The sequence below is a fragment of the Heterodontus francisci genome, chromosome 3 (genome assembly GCF_036365525.1).
Source record: "Heterodontus francisci isolate sHetFra1 chromosome 3, sHetFra1.hap1, whole genome shotgun sequence".
NCBI classification, from domain to species: Eukaryota; Metazoa; Chordata; class Chondrichthyes; order Heterodontiformes; family Heterodontidae; genus Heterodontus; species Heterodontus francisci.
Genome location: NC_090373.1, coordinates 102,318,766 through 102,339,117, shown reverse-complemented (window position 1 = coordinate 102,339,117; position 20,352 = coordinate 102,318,766). Strand labels below are relative to the sequence as shown.

The window sequence follows — 20,352 nt, the reverse complement described above, 5'->3', positions numbered from 1 at the left end:
GGAAAGACCAGCATTTGTTACCCATCCTTATCATGGAGAGAAGGTCACTGATGAAGCAGCTGAAGATGGTTGGGCCTAGGACACTACCCTGAGGAGCATGCAACAAGAATGTGGCCATACTTTTGCCTCCAAAAATAAAAAAAAGTGGGTATATTCAGTATACCCTGCATGACACCCCTGCTTCTAACCCAGTGATGAGATTGCGGCTAACTGAGTCAATGGGCTGGAGATAATTTATGCTGGTACAGTTACTGTGGTGCCATAGTGAAAGAAATATTATTTCAATTTTTACTGTCATTTATCTACAACAGTGCGGTAAGATTTTTTTGCTAAATTTATAAGCAACAAACATTGGAAGTATAGCAAAGTTGTTTTAAGAGCTCATACTCTTATACCAAAATTAGTCAAAAGACAAACAACTTAGAAAATCACTCACCTAATGGCTTCATGTAACAATCCATGTTGAAAATTGGTAGTCTCCAGTATTTTACAATGCTTTACATATGGTGATTCTCTAATGTCTTGATCGCTATGTGTGTTATTTTGTATTTGCTGAATTCTTGATGAGATATTAAAATAAATAAACAAACTAAAAAGGTAGAATACTGAAGTAGATGGGGATTCTACAGAACAAAGAAAAGTGTGAAAAGAAAAACCAATTTAAATATGGTAGCATAAGACAATGATGAAAATAATACAAGGATGAGAATAAGTAAAATAATAGGTTGAAACATCTGGGCAGGCAAATACAAAAAGTAAGAATTATTGTTAAATAACAGACATTCACATACCAACAGTAGCAAATTTCAGTTTTCAGAATAAATACAGGTATACAAATGTCACAATGTGATTTTATGAATATACTATTGCAGATAAAATATTAAATGACTTTCAATATATAATATTGATGGCTGCTGCAGAATTTTGTATGTAGAGATAGGTAATGTTTGCAATCCACACTACTAAACTTATCCAAAGTTTCTCAGAACTTAAGAGTAAAATTTAAATGAATCTATGAGATATTACATCATGTGTTACTTAGGAATCTACCTGAACATTTTTGTGCGTTTGGGTCATCTGCTTTCTTAAATGCTGTTAAAGTCCAGTGAATGACACTCTTATGCTAAATATGCTGTTAGCTACAATATAATGACCAATAATGCACCTATCAGAGTATAAGTTATAAAAAATGGAAACTATACAATGCAGATGCCAACATTTAACGATATTAAACACTTGATGTTGAACTTGCTTACCTGACTGACTGACAGAGGTTCTTCTGTGTTTTTTTCTTCTGTTGTTTTTGGAACCTCTAGTCTGTCTATGAAAGTTTGCAGCTCCTTCCTAAATGCTTTCATCTGAGCATTGATTCTGTAGAGAAGTTCATGTTCTCTGATCCTGTTGCTTTCATCTTCTTCCTCCATTCTGCCAAATAGATCACCATTTGCTACGTAAATTCTTGCTTCAGTTATAATTGTGCTTGTGTCTGTGATCAATCGATCTATAGTTCTGCTCAGTCGCTCTGCCTCCAGCCGTATGTCTGACATCTGCTGTCGGTCCTTGAGGTTTTTTTGAAGCAATCTGCCATCTGTAGAAAATAAAGACCTTGGTGGAGTCTGTAAGCACCTGATGTTGCGAACCTCTTCAGAATCACTTTCTCCACCAATGGGCCCTTCTCTTTTGCGGTGAGGAGGCCGGGAATCATCATCACTTTCTTTTTTTCCTGTGTCACTTTCTGCATCACTGTCTCTGGGGCTGCCTCGGATGCCCAAATGGGATGCCAGGTCATAGCGCTGCATGTTGGACATCAGTACACGATTTTCGTATTGTAGTTGCATGACTTTGCCACTGAGTTCATTGATTTGCATCCTAGCTGCCTTTAGTTCCTCTTGAAGGACTTCTGTAACTTTGGAATTTTCATTATTCCTGGAAGCATCCTGTACACTTCCTGTTTTGTACTTGTATTTATTGACTTCGGCTGAAAGTCGTTTATTTTGGTCTTCCAAGTCAGCCAGATTTCGTCTCAGCAATTCAGCTTCATCTTCAACTAGCTGCAAGTTCTGTCTTAGTTCTGACACAGCTTCACTTTGATCCCGAAAAGCAGAAGCACCAACACCAATATAATCTTCACCACCTGCTCCTTCTTTTTCATAGTGGCCCCTTATATCGTCCAACTCAGCCTTTAATCCTCTATTTTCAACCTCAAGTTCAACAATCTTCCTCCCTAAGATATTGGCTTCTTCTTCCACCAGACGGAGACGAAGTTTGAGTTCCGCTTCTCTGGTTGTCGGAGGCCCTCCTGCTTCACCTTTTGGCAAAGGACTATCCAGATCCCCATAAAAGGATCTATATTTTTGCAGCTCACGCTCAAGTCTATCTTTTTCTTTATCAATTTTTGCCATTTTCTTACGCATTAGAATTGCTTCTTCTTTGACAAACTGTAGTTGGCATTTTATATCATCATTGTCCTCCTTGGGGATAATTAACAAAAAAAAATTCTCATCTCTACCGTTTCAAGTAACAGATAACAATGAAGGACTACAAACAAGTAAGGGTGACTTTATACAGCTAAGAATGTGTTAAATAGTACAACTGTTTCAGTTCTTTCTCATGCTTCAGAAGATTTCTATTAGAACAAATAATTTCATCCACCAGCATGTGAAAAGTTAAACAACAGCAAAAACAACTTGTATTTGTAAATTACCTTTCACATAAGAAAACATCCCAAGGCACTTCACAGGAGTGTTATAAAGTAGAATTTGACACCGAGCCACATAGGGTGATATTAGGGCAGATGGCTAAAAGCTTGGCCAAAGAGGTAGGTTTTAAGGAGAAAGAGAGAAAGTGAGAGAATAAGACAGAAAAAAGAGAGAGAGAGAGAGAGAGAGAGGCAGAAAGGTTTACGGAAGGAATTCCAGAGCTTAGGGCCTAGGCAGCTGAAGGCACGGCCAACAATAGTGGGGTAATTAAAATTGGGGATGCTCAAGTGGTCAGAATTAGAGGAGAACAGATATCTTGGAGGGTTGTGGGGCAGAAGGAGGTTACAGAAATAGGGAAGGGCAAGCAATGCCATGGAGGGATTTGAAAGCAAGGATGGGAATTTGGCGGTACTCAACCGGGAGCCAATGTCGGTCAGCAAGCTCAGGTCTCATGGGTGAACTATATATAAAACAATAAGATCATAGAGATGCACTATTCAATTCAAAATCCATATCAATTTCTTGAAATAATACGAGAATGCATCGATAACATTAATTAGTTAAATATCATACCATAAATGAGCTGGTCCAGGTCTAGATCAGAGAGCAAGAGTGCAGCATGTTACAAGCTCACCTATTTGGCTGAAGGCAGGCCATGCTCAGATTTTTATGACCCACGATGTTGAAATTAATTTGATGATCTTACAATTTGTATAATACCAGTATTGGAAACTCATGTCTTTAAAAGTGGAAGGTTTATCGAGGTGCAAACACCAAAATATTCTTTAAGTAGGACTCTGAAGTATGCACATACATTACATTCACTTATTTTAATGCTTACCTTATATGGCTATCTTGCCACAAAGCCCCGTTGACATCCTAGCAACTACCTAAAAAGAAACTGGTGGCGGGGGGGGGTGGTGAATTTTAACCCCAAAATGAGTGGGTTGGGGTCAGGTGAGATTTTTAAAATTTTAACATCTCACCCAACCCCAACCCACCCACTTCCAGGATTAACACAGGCAGGACATGGAGTGGGCAGCCAACCCACTCCCAGGAGGCGGGTTTGCCATTTCATTATTTTCATAAGGATGGCAGCCTCAGATTTGACGTCTTGCACGCTTAACCCTGATCGACAAGGTTTCCCAGAGGTTGGGAAACCCAGCAGCTCATGGGAAGAGAGGACAGCTTCGGAGATAAGGTAAGTGCCTTTACAGCACTGCTCGTGAGTAAGGAGCAGCAGGAGCACTTGACCCCAACCTCCCAAGCTAACCTGCTTCTGTGCCATCTGAACACACCCCACCCCCAAACATAGAACCCCCGATCAGGGATTGCACTCCTATCCCACAACCCCCCCACTCCTGGGAGGAGGATCAGACCCATCAAACAAACCCTACCCACCCCCCCAACTGAGATTGGACCCACACCACTCCTCCCACCCTCCCCCACCACCAGCAGCTTCCTTTCTGGGGCTGCAAGCCTTTTCTAGAGTGCTCCCTGCCTGATTGGAAACCAAGCCTATCAATCAGGCTTTCTTCCAAGCGGGGACTCTTCTATAGAAAAAATATGCATCCTGTGGAGTCAAAACTCGATAGTACCATCCCCACCTCCCAACTCGGAAAACCTGTCGCCATCGAGATTGGGCCCTGAGTGGACGAGTGCATAGCTAAACATTGTACGAAAGAGAAATTCTGCACATGGTGGAAATCTAAAATAAAAACAGAAAATGCTGGAAATACTCAGCAGGTCTGGAAGTATCTGTGGAGAGAGAAACTAAGTTAACCTTTCAGGTCTGTGATCTTTCATCAGAACTGACGAAATTGAAAAAAATATACTTGCCCTATATTGGGGGGGGGGGGGGGGGGTCCTCCTCCTTACAGCACCTGCTTTTGAAAGAAGAATGCTTTAAGCATACAGAAGCTACAGTCAGTGGACACTATGCCATCAACCAGCTCACATGGAGAAGGCATACCCATCTGTATGGGGATAAATGATGCATTCATAGGAACAGGCCATTCAGATCGCCAGTGAACTATTGAACTTTAAACTAACTGATATTATGTCCTTATTGGCAAAATTGTAGAAGAAAAATAACCAATACATTTGCAAGTAGGTTATCTGTGTTAAAAAACAACCTGAGCCATGCTGCTGGCATACAACAATTTGGCTAATTAGAGTTGGGATTTGAAATACCACTCAAAATAGTTTTAAACTGTTGGCTTTAATCATAGAATCATGTAAATTTATGGCACAGAAGGAGACCATTTGGTCCATCATGTCTGTATTGGCCAGAAGCCCGGGCTAGTGCTCTGGGGACATAGATTCGAATCCCACCATGGTAGATGGTGAAATTTGAATTCAAGTAATAAATCTGGAATTGAAAAAGCTCATCTAATGATGACCATGAAACCATTGTCGATTGTTGTAAAAACCCATCTGGTTCAGTAATGTCCTTTGGGAAGGAAATCTGCCATCCTTACCTGGTCTGGCATACATGTGACTTCAGACCCACAGCAATGTGGTTTATTCTTAAGTGTCCTCTGAAATAGCCTAGCAAGCCACTCAGTTCAAGGGCAATTAGGGATGGGCAATAAATGCTGGCCCAGCCAGCAATGCCCACATCCCACGAATTACTGAAAAAAAAGAGCTATTTTGCTAATTCCATTTTGCAGCTGTTGGTCTGCAGCCTTGTAGGTTACAGCACTTCAAGTGCATATCCAAGTACATTTTAAATGAGATGAAGGCTTCTGCCTCTACCATCCTTTCAGGCTGTGAGTTCCAGACCCCCACCATCCTCTGAGTGAAAAGATTTCTCCCCAACTTCCCTCTAATATTTTTGCCAATTACTTTAAATCTATGCCCCCTGGTTATTGAGCACTCTGCTAAGGGAAAAAGATCCTTCACATCCACTCTATTTAAACCCCTCATTAATTTTATAAAGCTCAATTAAATCTCAATTCAGCCTCCTCTGTTCCAAGAAAAACAACCCCAGCCTATCCAATCCTTCAGCATAGCTAAAATTTTCCAGTCCTGGCAACATCTTTGTAAATCTCCTCTGTAACCTCTCTCATGCATTCACATCTTTCCCATAATGTGATCATGACTGCACTGAATACTCTAGCTATAGTCTAACTAGTGTTTTATACAGTACTGGCAGAGCCTCTCTGCTATTACTATTAGGTTTGGTAGCGTAATAATGTTACTGGGAATCTTGAGGCATGGACTAATGAATCCAGTACATCAGGAGTTCAAATCCTACCTTGAGCTGTTGTGAACTAGAACATAAGAACTGGGAGCAGGAGTAGGCAATTTAGCCCCTCGAGCCTGCTCCGCCATTCAATACGATCATGACTGATCTTATCTCAGCCTCAACTCCACTTTCCTGCCCGTTCTCCATAACCCTTCAACCTATTACTAATTAAAAAGCTGTTTATCTCCTCCTTAAATTTATTCAATGTCCTTGCATCCACCGCACTCTGGGGTAGTGAATTCCACAGACTCACGACCCTTTGAGAGAAGTAATTTCTCCTCATAATCATCTTATATACCTCAATTAGATCTCCTCTCATTCTTCTAAACTCCAGAGAGTAAAGGCCTAAAGTGCTCAATCTCTCATCATAAGACAAACCCTCCTCTGAACTGCTTCCAATGCAACTACACCCCTCCTCAAGTAAGGGGACCAAAACTGTACGCAATACTCCAGGTGCAGTCTCACTAATGCCTTGCACAGTTGCAGCAACACTTCCCTACTTTTATACTCTATTCCTTTAGCAATAAATGCCAAAATTCCATTTGCCTTATTACATGCTGCACCTGCATACTAGTTTTCTGCGATTCATACACAAGGACACCCAGATTCCTCTGCACCAAAGCACTCTGAAGTTTCTCTCCATTCAGATAATAATTTGCCTTTCTATTTTTCCGACCAAAATGGATAACCTCACCCTTATCCACGTTAAACTCCATCTGCCAAATTTTGGCCCATTCACCTAACCTATCCATATCCATTTGTAAATTTCTTACTTCTTTATTGCAACTTACTATCCCACCTATTTTAGTGTCATCTGCAAATTTGGCTGTAGTACCTTCTATCCCTGCATCCAAGTCATTAATATAGATTGTAAATAGTTGGGGACCGAGGACCAAACCCTGTGGCACCCCACTAGTTACATCTTGCCAACCAGAAAAGGAACCATTTATCCCGACTTTCTGTTTTCTGTTGGTTAGCCAATCCTCTATCCAAGCTAATAAATTGCCCCTAACCACCTTGTTGTCCTAACCTTTTGTGCGGCACATTATCAAATGCCTTCTGGAAGTCCAAATATACTACATCTACAGAATCCCCATCATCCACTTTACTTGTGACATCTTCGAAGAACTCTAGCAAATTAGTCAAACAAGATTTACCCTTCATAAAACCATGCTAACTCTGATGGATTGCGTTTTGACTTTCTAAATGTCCTGTTATTAACAATTTCCCAACAACAGATGTTAAACTAGCTGGTCTATAGTTTCCTACTTTCTGCCTCCCTCCTTTTTTAAATAAGGGCGTTATATTAGCATTTTTCCAATCCACTGGAACCTTTCCCACATCCAGGGAATTTTGGAATATTATAACCAATGGACCCACTGCCACTTCCTTTAAGACCTAGGATGTAGGCCATCAGCCCCAGGGGACTTGTCTGCCGTCAATCCCAATAATTTGCTTAGTACTTTTTCCCCTAGTGATGATGATTGTTCTAAGTTCCTCCCTTTCTATAACCTCCGCATTACCTTTTACTATTGGGATGGTACTAATGTCCTCCACAATGAAAACTGAGGCAAAATACTGATTTAGTGTCTCTGCCATTTCTGTGTTCCCCACTATTAACTCCCCAGTCACATCCTCCAAGGGACCAACATTCACTGTGGCTACTCTCTTCCCTTTTATATACTTATAGAAGCTTTTGCTATCCATTTTTATATTTTGCGCTAGTTTTCTTTCATAATTTACCTTTGCTCTTTTTATTACTTTTTTAGTAACCCTTTGTTGATCTTTAAAAGTTTCCCAATCTTCCAGCCTGCCACTGGCCTTTGCAATATGGTATGCCTTAGTTTTTGTCTTTATGTTATCCTTAACTTCCTTGCTTAGCCATGGATGTTTTTTCCCCCTCTTACATTCTTTCTTCCTCTCTGGAATATATTTTAGTTGGGAGGAATTGAATATCTCCTTAAACATAGAAGCGTCATCTTAGCTCACTGGGTATCGTTACGACAAGGTGTCTAGAGATCCTTTACTGTCTTCACCAGGTCGCAATGTAACAAGGTTTGACTTTTAAACACACTGTGTTTTGAGCTCCCCCTTGGTCAATCCTTGTTCACCACTTTCCAATTATAAGGCAAAGAAATAAGCGCACCGGGTTTTCTTAGGTTTAAAGCAGAAATGTAAAATTTATTAAACTTACTTAAACCCTAATTCGGTTAACGCCTATGGATATACGACGCGCCCACACAAGCATGCACAGGCGATATACACATGCAAATAGGGGCAGAAAAGAGCAGAAGAAAAATAGAGTGGTTTGAGGCAGTCTCTTAAGGGGGTTTCATGTTACTGTTCCTTTGTTCCCAGCTCGCTGCAGAGTCTTTGATTGTATACAGCTCTTACATTTCATTGGGGCCCAGTATTCTTCTTAAACCTTGCTCACGTAAGAGACTTTTCTCTCTTTGAGTTCATGTTTCTTCAATGGGTCTTCTGTTCCGTGAGAAAGAGATGGGAGCAGACAGCAGAGAGGTGTTCTCAGTCCAGGAACAAACACTCTGTGGCGAGTTAAAAAAAAGCCAGTTAGCCATGTGACTAAACTGACCTGACCAGGTCTTCTGTGTATTGGAGAAGCAGGGACTGGGTACTTTGTTCCAACACTGTCTGCTAGCATGCAAATCTCTTTCCAGTCAGGGGCTTGGCAATTCCTTGTGATAGGCCCTCTTTTCTTCCCAGCCACAATTTTAAGTTTTAATGTTCATGTGGCAAAATAATGCATGCCTCAGTTTTGGCAGGTGGGGGCCTGCATGACATCTCCACAACCAGGGGAATGAAATACGATTTGAAAAAAATGGCGCATTTCATTCCAAGGTTTGAGAGAAATATAAGATCCAAAAAGAAAAACCATGCATTTCTCTCATTCATTTCTATTCATTCATCATTCTTAAAGCTTATTAAAAATTGTCTTTTCTGGGTGCCAGTGCTGCTTTAATTTCTTTTTTCCCTCAGGAGAGTTAGTAGTGGGCGGGTCTATCTTGAACTCTCTGAGTCATGCAAAGACATTTGAATTCCAGGGATGGGTGGTTCCCTTTTCCGCTGACTGTGGGGGAGGATTCTTTGTTAATTTCCCCTTTGTTCTCTGGGACACTCCTTCCTGCAGGTATTTGTGTAGACTCGACTGCACTCTCCTGTGACCCTTCAACTAGGTGAGGCATCACTCTCACAGTTTCTGTGTCCCCGAGAGGTTGCTCTTTGTCTCTGCAGGATCCTGTAAAGGCTGTTAGCAACTCTGGTGGGGTGCTTCTAGAATCCGCATTTACATAGCAGGATGTGGGGTCTAACTTTTCACATTATTTGGGGTTGGCTGACTGGACAGTAGGGGTTTTCATCTGGGATTGCTCCCAGACTTCCTTTAACCTGCCCTCTTGGTCGCTTTTTCCCCTTTCCTTTCTAAACTTTTGCCAGCCGTGTGCCTGCCTGTCCCCATTTGTTCACCAGCCCTCTGCTGGAGGGTCCTCCTAACACTGGAACATGACTTAAGGGTGCAGGTTTCACTGCAGGTTGAGGTTTCCCTTCAACCTGGCATGTCTGGCAACTCCTGCAGTACTCCACCACATCTTTGTAAAGTTTTGGCCAGTCAAACTGCGGACTTTGGTCTTTCGTATACCGTCATGTACAGCCACTGTAATGTCATGAGCCCTTCTTAATATTTCTCCTCGGTACGTCTGTGGTACCACTAACTGGTGAACTACTGCCCACTCCTTGCCCTCAGGTCTATGAGGAGAACTCCATTTCCTCATCAGTACCTCATTCTTTAAATCGTAGCAGTCAGGGACTCCCTCTGCTTCACTTTCAGATTGGGAAGCCTGTGCTAACTCTTGCAATACTGGGTCAGCTCGCTGAGCCTCAACCAGGGAAAATCCATTTAATTTATTCCCTGGGTCTCCTAATTTTCCAAGGAAAGTCTTGGACAGGCAGACCTCATGGTCATTTGCCTGGGGAAGCTGGTTGGATCATGGACTGATTCACTACACATTTAGAGACTCTGCAGGGGTCCGTCTCCTGCCACTGCCCTGCCTTTCTGACCTCCTGTGGTCTTTCTTTCACTACTGGGGGAACTACCACCTTCACCCCCACCAGATCATTACCAAGGAGCAGGTCAACCCCGTCCACAGGCAAACTAGGGACAATCCTTATGGTCACCAGTCCCGAAAATAGGTCACACTCTAAGTGCACCCGGTGTACAGATACTGGCATACACTGCCCTCCAATACCGTTCACCACCATTTTGGTGTTCACTGCACTCTCTGGGGGAAAGGCCAGGCCTTTTCCCAATAAAAGGGATATAGCGGCCCCTGTGTCTCTGAGAATCACTGTGGGCTTGCTTGCCCCACTCGAGGGGTATGGGGTTACTTTCCCTTCAGACATAAAACCCTGATAACCTTCAGGAATCCTATTAACTTTTCCTGCACTGGCCGTCATAAGCTTCCTGGGTTGCACTCTTACTACAGTTAAAGCCACAGTTTGTTCTGTGTTTTCCATCAGGATCCCGTCTTCACTGAGTGGGTGTGCCCTGGATAACCATATCGGTTTTCCCTTTAGTTTCCAGCAGTCAGCTTTTCAATGCCCTGCTTTATTACACATAGGTCTCCGCATCTCACTCTTGCTCACAGCACCTTCCTTTCTGGCTGTAGGAAGGCCTCCTGTGTCTCCTGCTTTCCTTTCTCTTCCAGGACTGCCTGAGCGAATATCACCTTCCGATCCTTTGTCCTTTTCAGATTTGTGGGGGAGACTAGGAAAGGTTCTCCCCTGGGAAACCGACTTTTATAAATTAAAGCAAACTTATCAGCCAGATCAGCCGCTTGCCGGGCTCTCTGGACCTGCTGCTCCTCTACATGGGTCTTCACTGAGAGTGGAAGAGAGTTTTTAAATTCCTCCAACAGAATTACTTCTCTGAGAGTCTTACAGCTGAGATGTATTTTTAAAGCCCTCAGCCACTGGTCAAAAGCCAGCTGCTTACTTCTTTTAAACTCCAGATAAGTTTGATTAGCTTGCTTTTTTATGGTTCTAAACTTTTGGTGATAGGCTTCGGGTACTAATTCATATGCCCTGAGGATAGCATTTTTGGTCAGTTCATAATTAGATGAACTCTCATCTGGCAACAAAGAATAAACCTCATGGGGTTTTCCAGTTAGTTTGCTTTGCAATAAGAGAGACACCAGATCTCAGCTAGCCATTTTAGTTGCCTTGCCAGTTTCTCAAAAGACACAAAAATTCTTCCACATCTTCTTCATTGAATTTTGGAATTAACTGAGCGAGTTTTAGCAATCTTGTACCCAGCCCTGAACTATGCTCCTCCATATTGGCCATGCTTTCACTGGGGTTACTCTGTTGCCCCCTAGTAAACTCAAGCCACTTCAGCTCTCTCTCTTTGGATTCTTTCTCTCTCCCTCTCCTGCCTTTCATTCTCTTCACGTTCCTTTTGGAAGGGTCTTTCTTTCTCCCTCTCCTGCCTCGCTCTCCTTTTCCTCGAATTCAAGTTTCCTTCGTTCGTCTGTGGGTAAAATTCCAGACGCTAGCACCCAAATTTCTATTATGACCAGGTGAGAAATGTGTCTAGGAATCCTTTACTGTCTTCACCTGGTCTTGCTGCAACAGGGTTTGGTTTTTTAAACACACTGTGTTTTGAGCTCCACCTTGGTGAATCCTTGTTCACCTCAGCAAGAGGGGGCCTGCATGACAGCATCATGCTTATATTTGAGTCAAAGTTTCTGGGTTTATGCCTCACTCCTGGCCTTGAGTGCATAATCTAGGTCGACACTTCAACACAATACTGAGGGAGTACTCAATTATCAGGAGTGCTGTCTTTGGATAGGTCGTGGTATTAATAACGTTAAGGTCATTGGTTCAATCCCTGTATGAACCATAAGAAGTTTATTTTTAGGGATAGAAGAAACCTGAGGGAAAGCAGTGCAAGAGGCCAAAAGGCAAAAGTGGCCGATGAGAGACAGTGAGAGCAGAGAGGGAAAACCTGAAGGTAAACAATGCAAGAGTCAGTGAGAGCAGAGAAAGAGAGCTGAGAGGAAATAGTGCGAGAGGCCAACAGATAAAAACAGCAGCAGAGAGTCAGCGAGAACACATCTCAATCTTTGAAAGGTTAGCTTCTATGAAAGAGCTGAAGAGACCGGAGGTAAGGGATTGCGGACCTGAAAGAGATCGGGGGCGGAGCAGCAGAGTGGTAGCAGAGTTATAAGTAGTTAATCCCTGAAAGTCGGCCTCAATTTGAGTGTCCTGTGGTAAAGGTATGTGAGCGTCAGGGAGAGAGGCAAAAAACACGTGAAGTAATGTCAGCACATTGGTGAGTAGTTGGTGAGTATTTTTTGCCCAGATCAGGGACAAGAGTTAAGTTTATTTCTGTTAAGTTTAGATAGTTGTTTAATTAATAGAAGCATGGCAGACGTGCTTCCAGGATGGTATATTGCTTCCCTAGTGCCAGGGTCAAGGAAATCAGTGAGCGACTGCGCAACATTATTAGGGGGAGGGGGAGGGGGTGGGGGTGGGAAAGGGTGAACAGCCAGAGGTTACAGTCCATATCAGTACCAATTAAATAGGATGAAAGAAGGATGAGGTCCTGTAGTCAGATTTTCGGGAGCTAGGAAAGAAATTTATAAGCAGGATTTCAAAGGTAGTTATCTCTGGATGACTGTTGGTTCCATGTGCTAGTGAGTACAATAGGAGGTTAGAACAGATGAATGTTTGGCTGGAGAGATGGTGCAGGAGAGAGGGCTTCAGATTCCTGGGGTATTGGGACGAGTTCTGGGGGAGATGGGGCCTGTACAAGATAAACCTCAATAGGATTGGGACCAAAATCATCACTGGGAAGCTTGCTAGTGCTATTGGAGAGGGTTTAAACGAGCTTGGTTGGGAAGTGGGAACCTGAGGTGAATTCAGAAGGGAAAGAAGCAAATCTGGAAATGGAAGGGTGAAAATTAGCAAGCGAGTGTGGAAGGTCAGGGAAAGAATTGCTCAAAAATAGACAACAAAGGCATTTGGCAGCGCTTAACGATATATACTTCAATGGTAGGTGCGGGCAGCCATAAAGACAGGGCTCAATTGTGGCGAGTCGAAGAGACTGAGTAGTTGGCAGAAAAAAAGACAGAGGCGCAAGGGGAGAGCCAACTGTGCAACAGCCCCGACAAACAAATTTCTCTGCAGCACCTGTGGAAGAGCCTGTCACTCCAGAATTGGCCTTCATAGCCACTCCAGGCGCTGCTTCACAAACCACTGACCACCTCCAGGCGCGTATCCATTGTCTCTCGAGATAAGGAGGCCCAAAAGAAAGAAAGAAGAAGGTGTCTAGTGAATAAGGTAGATGAGTTGAGGGCACAGATAGACACGTATGATATCATAGCTATTACTGAAACATAGCTTAGAGGGCAGGAATGGCAGTTCAACATTCCTGGTTACAAGGTTTTCAGATGAGATAGAGAGGATAAAAAAAGGAGGGGGGGTTGCAATATTGGCTAAAGGAACAATTCCAGCTTTGCTAGAAGGATCATCAAATGAGGTTAAATGGGTTGCACTGAAGAGCTAAGAAGGGCCAACCACACTGCTGGCAGTGTACTATAGAGCCTTAAACAGACAGAGGGATATAGAAGAGCAAATATGTAGGTAAGTTTCTGAGAAGTGCAAAACAATAGGACAGTAATAGTACGGGATTTCAACTATCCTAATGTTAACTGGGATGGTTGGCATCCTTCCATCCACAAAAGATGAAGGACACGAAGCAAATAATCCATTTAGGTGGGCTGTCTTCTCTTGGTGCACCTTTGTTGATGGCTGTGAAGGCCAATCCTTGAGAGGCACAAGTGCTGCATGTGAAGCTGCCAAGTGACGCTGTGGGTCGTTGTTTTTGACGTTGGCTCCTGTAGCAACTGGTCATCATGGTAATGCACACCAGTCCACAGGATGTGTCATCATTTCCCTCTTTCGCCAGCTAGTGACTCCCAGGTACGATAGTTGACATTTAGGGCCTTCATGTCACGCTTGCAAGCATCCGTGAAGCAGAGCTTTGGGCGCCCCACTAGTCATTTGGCCCTGGCTACCTCACCATGCAGAAGGTCCTTGGGTATACGACCGCAATTTCATCCTGCAGACGTGTTTAATCCACCAAAGCCGTCTCTATTTGATTAGTGCCAACACACTTCGGAGCTCTGCCTTTGAGAGGACTGCCACATTTGTGATTTTGTCCTGCCAGGATATACACATAACCGATACAATCAGTGTAAAATGTATAGAGCTCGGCTGCCTTTGTCCTTCTAGGTGGTAGAGGTCACGGTGTTTGGAAGGAGGCTTGGTGAGTTACTACAGTGCATTTTGTAGATGGTACACACTGCTGCCAATGTGCAGGGAGGGAGGGTGCTGGAGGGAGTAAATGTTTAAGGCAGTGGATACAGTGCCAATCAAGCAGGCTGCTTTGTCCTGGATGGTGTTGAGCTACTTGAGTGTTGTTGGAGTCGCACTCATCTGGGCAAAAGTGGACAGAAACAGCTACTTGAAGATAAATCAGTGTCACAGCAGCGGGAGGCAAAGAGGAGGTTGTGAGGATTCAGTAAAAATATTTTCCCACAAAGAAAAAGGTAGATTCCCAAATCTAGAGCGACCTTGGCTGTCAAGGAGCATACAGGGAAGGATGAGGCAAAATAGAGAGGCTTTTGTCAGATACTGAATACTCAATGCTGCAGAAAGCCAAAAGGAGTATAAAAAGTCTAGGGGTGGAATTAAAGAGGGAATCAGGAAAACCAGGGCATGAAACAATATTGGCAAGTAAAATCAAGGAAAACCCAAAAATGTTTTATATATACATAAACAGCAATAGGATAAGGAAGGACAAAGTAGGATCTATTAAAGACCAAAAAATTAACCAGTGTTTGGAGGTGGAAGACATGGGCATGGTTCTTAATTAATAATTTGCATTTGTCTTCACAATGCAGAATTGTAGTTACGGAGGAAGTGTGTGAAATATTCAATGGGAGAAACAAAGTGAGAGGGGAAATATTGAGCAAATATTAGCTTCTCTAAATGTAGATAAAACGCCAAGCCCAGGTGACATGTAGCGCGGGTTGCTTAGAGATGCAAAAGAGGAAATAGCAGAAGTTCTGACCATCATTGACTACAGGCATGGTGCCAGGGGACTGGAGAACTGCTAACATTGTACAGTTGTTTAAAAGGAAGAAACGGATAGACTGAGTAATTACAGGCCAGTCAGCCTAACCTCAGTCATGGGCAAATCACTGGAAAAACATTCTGAGGGACAGTATTAATCATCATTTAGAAAGGCAAGAATTTGTTAAGGGAGGTCACGGCTGACTAAACTGATTGAATTTTTTGAGGTGGTAACAAGGCGGGTCAATGAAGGTAGTGCGTTTGATGTAGTCTACATGGATTTTAACAAGGCTTTTGACAAGGTCCCAAATGCAAGACCTACTTTGTGGAAATTATACACCAAGGTGTTCTTAGACAATCGAACAACAAAGGCGATAACCAACTGAAGGCAATTTAAGTAAAAGCACCTATTCACAAATGGTAGACTTGGAACACATGGGATATCAAACAAAGATGGGTAAATTGAGCTGAGGTTCAGACCAGCCATGATCTAACTGAATGGCAGCAGTGGTTCAAGGGGCCGAATGGCCCACTCCTGTTCCTATGACAAGTTTAAAATGTAGCAGTCAGGGTCCACCATTCAATGAATTCATGATTGATCTGTATCATAACTTCATCCATCTTTCTTTGCTCCATATCCCTTAATACCCTTAGTCAGCAAAAATCTACAGATCTCAGATTTAAGATTATGCACTGAGATAGGATCTACTACTCTTTTGTGGGAGAGAGTTCTACGTTTCTACCCACCCTTTGTGTGAAGAAGTATTTCCTAATTTCTCTCCTGAATGGCCTGTCGCTGATTTTAAGATTATGTCCCCTTGTCCAAGACTTCCCCACCATTGAAAAAGGTTGCTCTCTAACTATCCTATTAATTCCTTTCAAAATCCTAAGAACCTCAATCAAATTACCCCTTAATGTACTATATTCCAGGGAATACATGCCTATTTTTGCAATCTCTCCTCTTCATTTGGCCCTTGCAGCCCTAATACCATTCTGTATTATCAGCACTCCTTCCAAGGCTTGTCTTTTCTTTCTACCGTGCGATGTTCAGAACTGTACACAATACTCCAGCTGTGAGCTAACCAGGCTTTTGAATAGCAAAGCTTCCTCCCATTTATATTCTAGCCCTCTAGTTATGAAGCTAATGGAACTATATTTTTCACCTGACCACAACATTTTAGTGATCTGGACACCGAAACCTCTTTGGACCTCCACTGTTCCTATATTTTCACCATTTAAAAAATATTTCAGACCTATCCTTTTTTGCTCCAAAATGGACGATGTCCCACTGAATGATGTTGAAAACCATCTGCCACATTTTTGCCCACTCATTTAATCTATCAATATCTCTTCTGTAATTTTATGCTCTATTCTAAACTACTTACTATGCCACTAATCTTTGTATAATTGGCAAACTTGAGTATATGGCTCTCTGAGTCATTAATAAATATAGTGAATAGTTGGGGCCCCAGCACAGATCCTTGTTAGACACCACTAGTCACGTCCCTCCAATTCTACTACATACCCCATCATCCTACTCTCCGTATTCTCCCACCTAACCAATCTCCTAACCAGATCAATAATTTATCTTTAATTCCATGAGCTTTCACTTAAGTTAACAGTTTAATATGTGGAACCTTATCAAATGTCTTTTGGAAGTCCATATAAACTACATCCATAGACATTCCTCTGTCTAGTACTTCAGTTACTTCCTCAAAAAATTCAATTAAGTTCATTAGACATGAGCTACCCTTTACAATCCATGTTGACTGTCAGTGCACTGCAAGCCACAGTAGACCATATAGCAGCTTCAGGAATATCTGCAGTGCAGTTCCCACTGGCAGAGCCTTCTCCTCTGGTTTCCAAATGCTTGCAAAGTACATTAAAGAATCAAAATTAACGACTTCACAAGTCTCACTCTTGCCATCAGATCTGCTGACACACAATAGGAACATGGCAGGTGTTGACATTGATGAGGGTATTGCTGTCTCCCTCCGCTGGCTAGTCAGTCAAAAGTCTGTACAGAACCAGGCAGCCCCTATAGCTGCCTCCTAAGTTACAACCAATAACTGGGTTACCTGAAGACAAAATCAAGAAGGTAGGGGGGTATCTTAAGACCTAGCTGCAAAGATATCTTTGATCACCTCTCAGGCAAACTAACAAACATCTTTGCAACTCAAATAATAAGCACCCTTGGTTATCTGAGGATGAAAGCATCATGCTGACTGACAGGAGAGTGGGCATTAACATATATGATTCTATGCTCCTGATCTCACACACACACACACAGAGCTGTATGGCAAGGGACCTATATCTTTTAGTTCATTTAGCCATTGGAGGTGTTCCATTTATGACCACCTTAATTGAGGAAATCCAGTCATGCTCAAGAATTTTATAGTGCAGCTGCAGTGCTACTGATTATCCATAGGGATGGAAGTCATTTGGCTGGCACTTGGGAACGGTGCATCAGTTACCTAATGGAAGGCTCTCTCATTCTCCCTCTCCTGCCTCTCTCTTTCTCTGTCTTCTAATTTAAGTTTCCTTTGTTCCAATTGTATCTTTGTTAACAATACCCTGTTGGAGTCTGCTTCTAACCCTGTTCCGGCTTCTTCAGATTCAAGGGAAAAATGGTTGGCCACTAGCCTTAGGAGTTCAGACTTCCTAGCCTTGCCACGTACAGTGATCCCACACTGCTCAGCCATTTTTCTCAACTCCTCCATAGACAGTACTTTCAACTTATCCCAAGTTACTTCACCCTGGCTTGGGGAGCCACTAGCTTCAATTGCAGACATATTAGTATTCAAGCACACACAACTACAAGAAAACCTGTACTGAAACCTTGCTGTTTTTTGATTGGGAACAATTTGGCTTCCCACTTCCAATTTCTCTCGTTTGTCTGTGGGTAAAATCCTGGATGGTAGCCCCCATATTTCTGTTACAACCAGGTGAGAAAGGGGTCTAGGGTACCCTCTCAGCTTTCACCTGGGTTTAATTTTAAAGACACCGTGTTTTTAGCTCCCCCTTGGTGAACCCTTGTTCATTGCTTTCCACTTATAAGGCAAAACAACCAGCTTAAAATGGTTTCCTTAGATTTAAATAAGGTTAAAATTTATTAAACTTAAACAAACTCTAAGTCAGTTAACGCCTACGGATATGGGATGCATCCATGCTAGCATGCATACGTGATGCACACATGCAGATAGAGACAGAAATGAGCAGAAGAAAAATAAAGTGGAAAAGTTTGAGGCAATCTCTGAAGAGGGTTTTTATTACAGTTCTTTGCACTCACAGTAGAGTCCTTGATTGTAGGTAGATCTTGCTCTTTGTTGGGGCCCAGTATTCTTCTTAAAACTTGTTCACTGTAGGAGACCTTTCTCTTTTGGGGTTCATGTATCTCCAGTGGATTTGGAGTTCCATGAGAAAGAGAGGGAGAGCCAGACAGGAGAGGTCTTCTTCAGTCCAGGAGCATACTGCAGTTTCTGAGTTCAAACTGTTTGTGCAATTCAGAAAAAGCAGGTTGCCAAGCAGGGTAGTCACATGACCAGTTGCCTGACCTGTTTGTGGATTCGGCCATCCCAGCAGTCATCCTGAAATCTGAGCTCCCTCACCTTCTATGTCTGGTGCTCAAAGTCCATTGTGGGTTAAGTTGGATGAGGGAAGTAACCCCTTTGTCTCCACAAGCACTGTCTGTTAATATGCAAATGTCTTTCCAACTAAGGGCCTGGTGATTTCTTTTTTAAACAAGTCCTTTCTTCACTTCAGCAATAGTTTTCAAATTAATGGTCATATGACAAAATTAATGTGCCTCATTCTTGGCAGGTGGGGGTCTGCATGACAACTATGCTATCATTCCTTATAAACCTGTGACCTCTACCTAAAAGAATAAGGTTCAACAGACGCAGGGGAACACCACCACCTGCAAGGTCTTCCTCAAGAAACACACATTCTGAATTGGAAATATCTCGCTGTTCCTTCACTCTTGCCAGGTCAAAATCCTGGAACTCTGTCTCTAATAGTTCTCATAGGTGTACCTACTCTACAAGGACTGCAGCAGTTCAAGGCGGCAGTGCACCACTACCTTCTCAAGAGCAATTCGGGATGGGCAATAAATGCTGCCCTTGATAGCGATGTTCACACTTCATGAACGAAAAATAAACATTAAAGGGAAATCTACACCCTTAACATTTTCCAAAATGACAATTAACCTCTCGCTGTTTTTTGGTGAGATTGCTGAGAAATGGTCTCATGCCCAACCAAAAGTGCATTTGTTTGCGGGTAATAATTGCTGTTGGCAATTTACGATCATACTTCCAGTGCCCAATGCTGAATTTACACTGCCACTGCTGACGTAAAGCAGTAAAAGGCATCAAAAAATCTAGGCTAGAAGAGATGAAAAGCTAAGGATGTTGTAATAAATTTATAACTTCATGGAGCAGAGTTTTACTTTCAGTGAATTTGAGGTGGATAGTGGACAGTGATTGTGTCATCCACACAATCGCCTCGACATGAGGCCTGAGCCATTTTGATACTTGGGGCCTCATGTTCATGGAAATGGAGAGGTGTGATGCTGAATCAGCACTCAAAAACAGCTTGGCTGAGCTCAGGAGGCACAAAATTCTGCAACTTCGCCAAAGAGCTGAGCCAGAAGTTAGAGGTTAACGGGAAAGGCAATCGTGCGAAGGGTGGGGGTGGGTGCATAAAGGACCAGCAGTCAGTGGGAAACTTTATGTCGGCTTTAATGCTCCTTGTGACTCCAGAAATATCTTTTTTTAAAACTTACCTGTACCATTTTTCTCAGCAGACTGCAGTGGCTCCTTTAAGGATTGGTGGCTAGGCTGCTCCATGCCTAGTACCAATGGGAAGCACACACTCTGCCCACTGGTACTGGAAAATAGCGTTGAGTTCCTATATACTTACATGCCTTAATGAGGTGTCTGCTTGAAACATGTAAGCACTCTGGCTCCCCAATTCCAAGGCCAACTGTAAATGGCAGTGGGCATACGGAGCATGAGAATGCGGCAATAAGATCAACGCTGAAACTTTTGAAGTGCTACTGCCCTGTTCGCACTCAACAGAGACAGGGAGAATTAGCCCCCATAAGTTATATAAACCCAAATTTAAACAATTAATCCTGAAAAATACAAAATATTGCATCTTTAAGTTTCTATTAAAATGGTATCCTACAATCAAACAACTACCAATGTTGGTCCTCAAAAGTCCATCGAAAAATTGGCATAGTACTACCAAAAA

The 20,352-nt window shown here is 42.6% G+C and overlaps 1 protein-coding gene across 1 annotated transcript in view; it reads right to left on the bottom strand.

Moving 5' to 3' along the window:
- Positions 1-623: 623 nt before the first annotated feature.
- The window catches only part of LOC137367128 (microtubule cross-linking factor 3), a 64,737-nt gene continuing 45,008 nt past the window's right edge, over positions 624-20,352 (bottom strand). The window contains exons 5-6 of the mRNA XM_068028566.1: positions 1,257-2,471; positions 624-734 (exon numbers count right to left, since the gene is read on the bottom strand). Of these exons, the coding sequence (XP_067884667.1) occupies positions 624-734; positions 1,257-2,471 (1,326 nt within the window). The remainder of the gene's footprint in view (positions 735-1,256; positions 2,472-20,352) is intronic.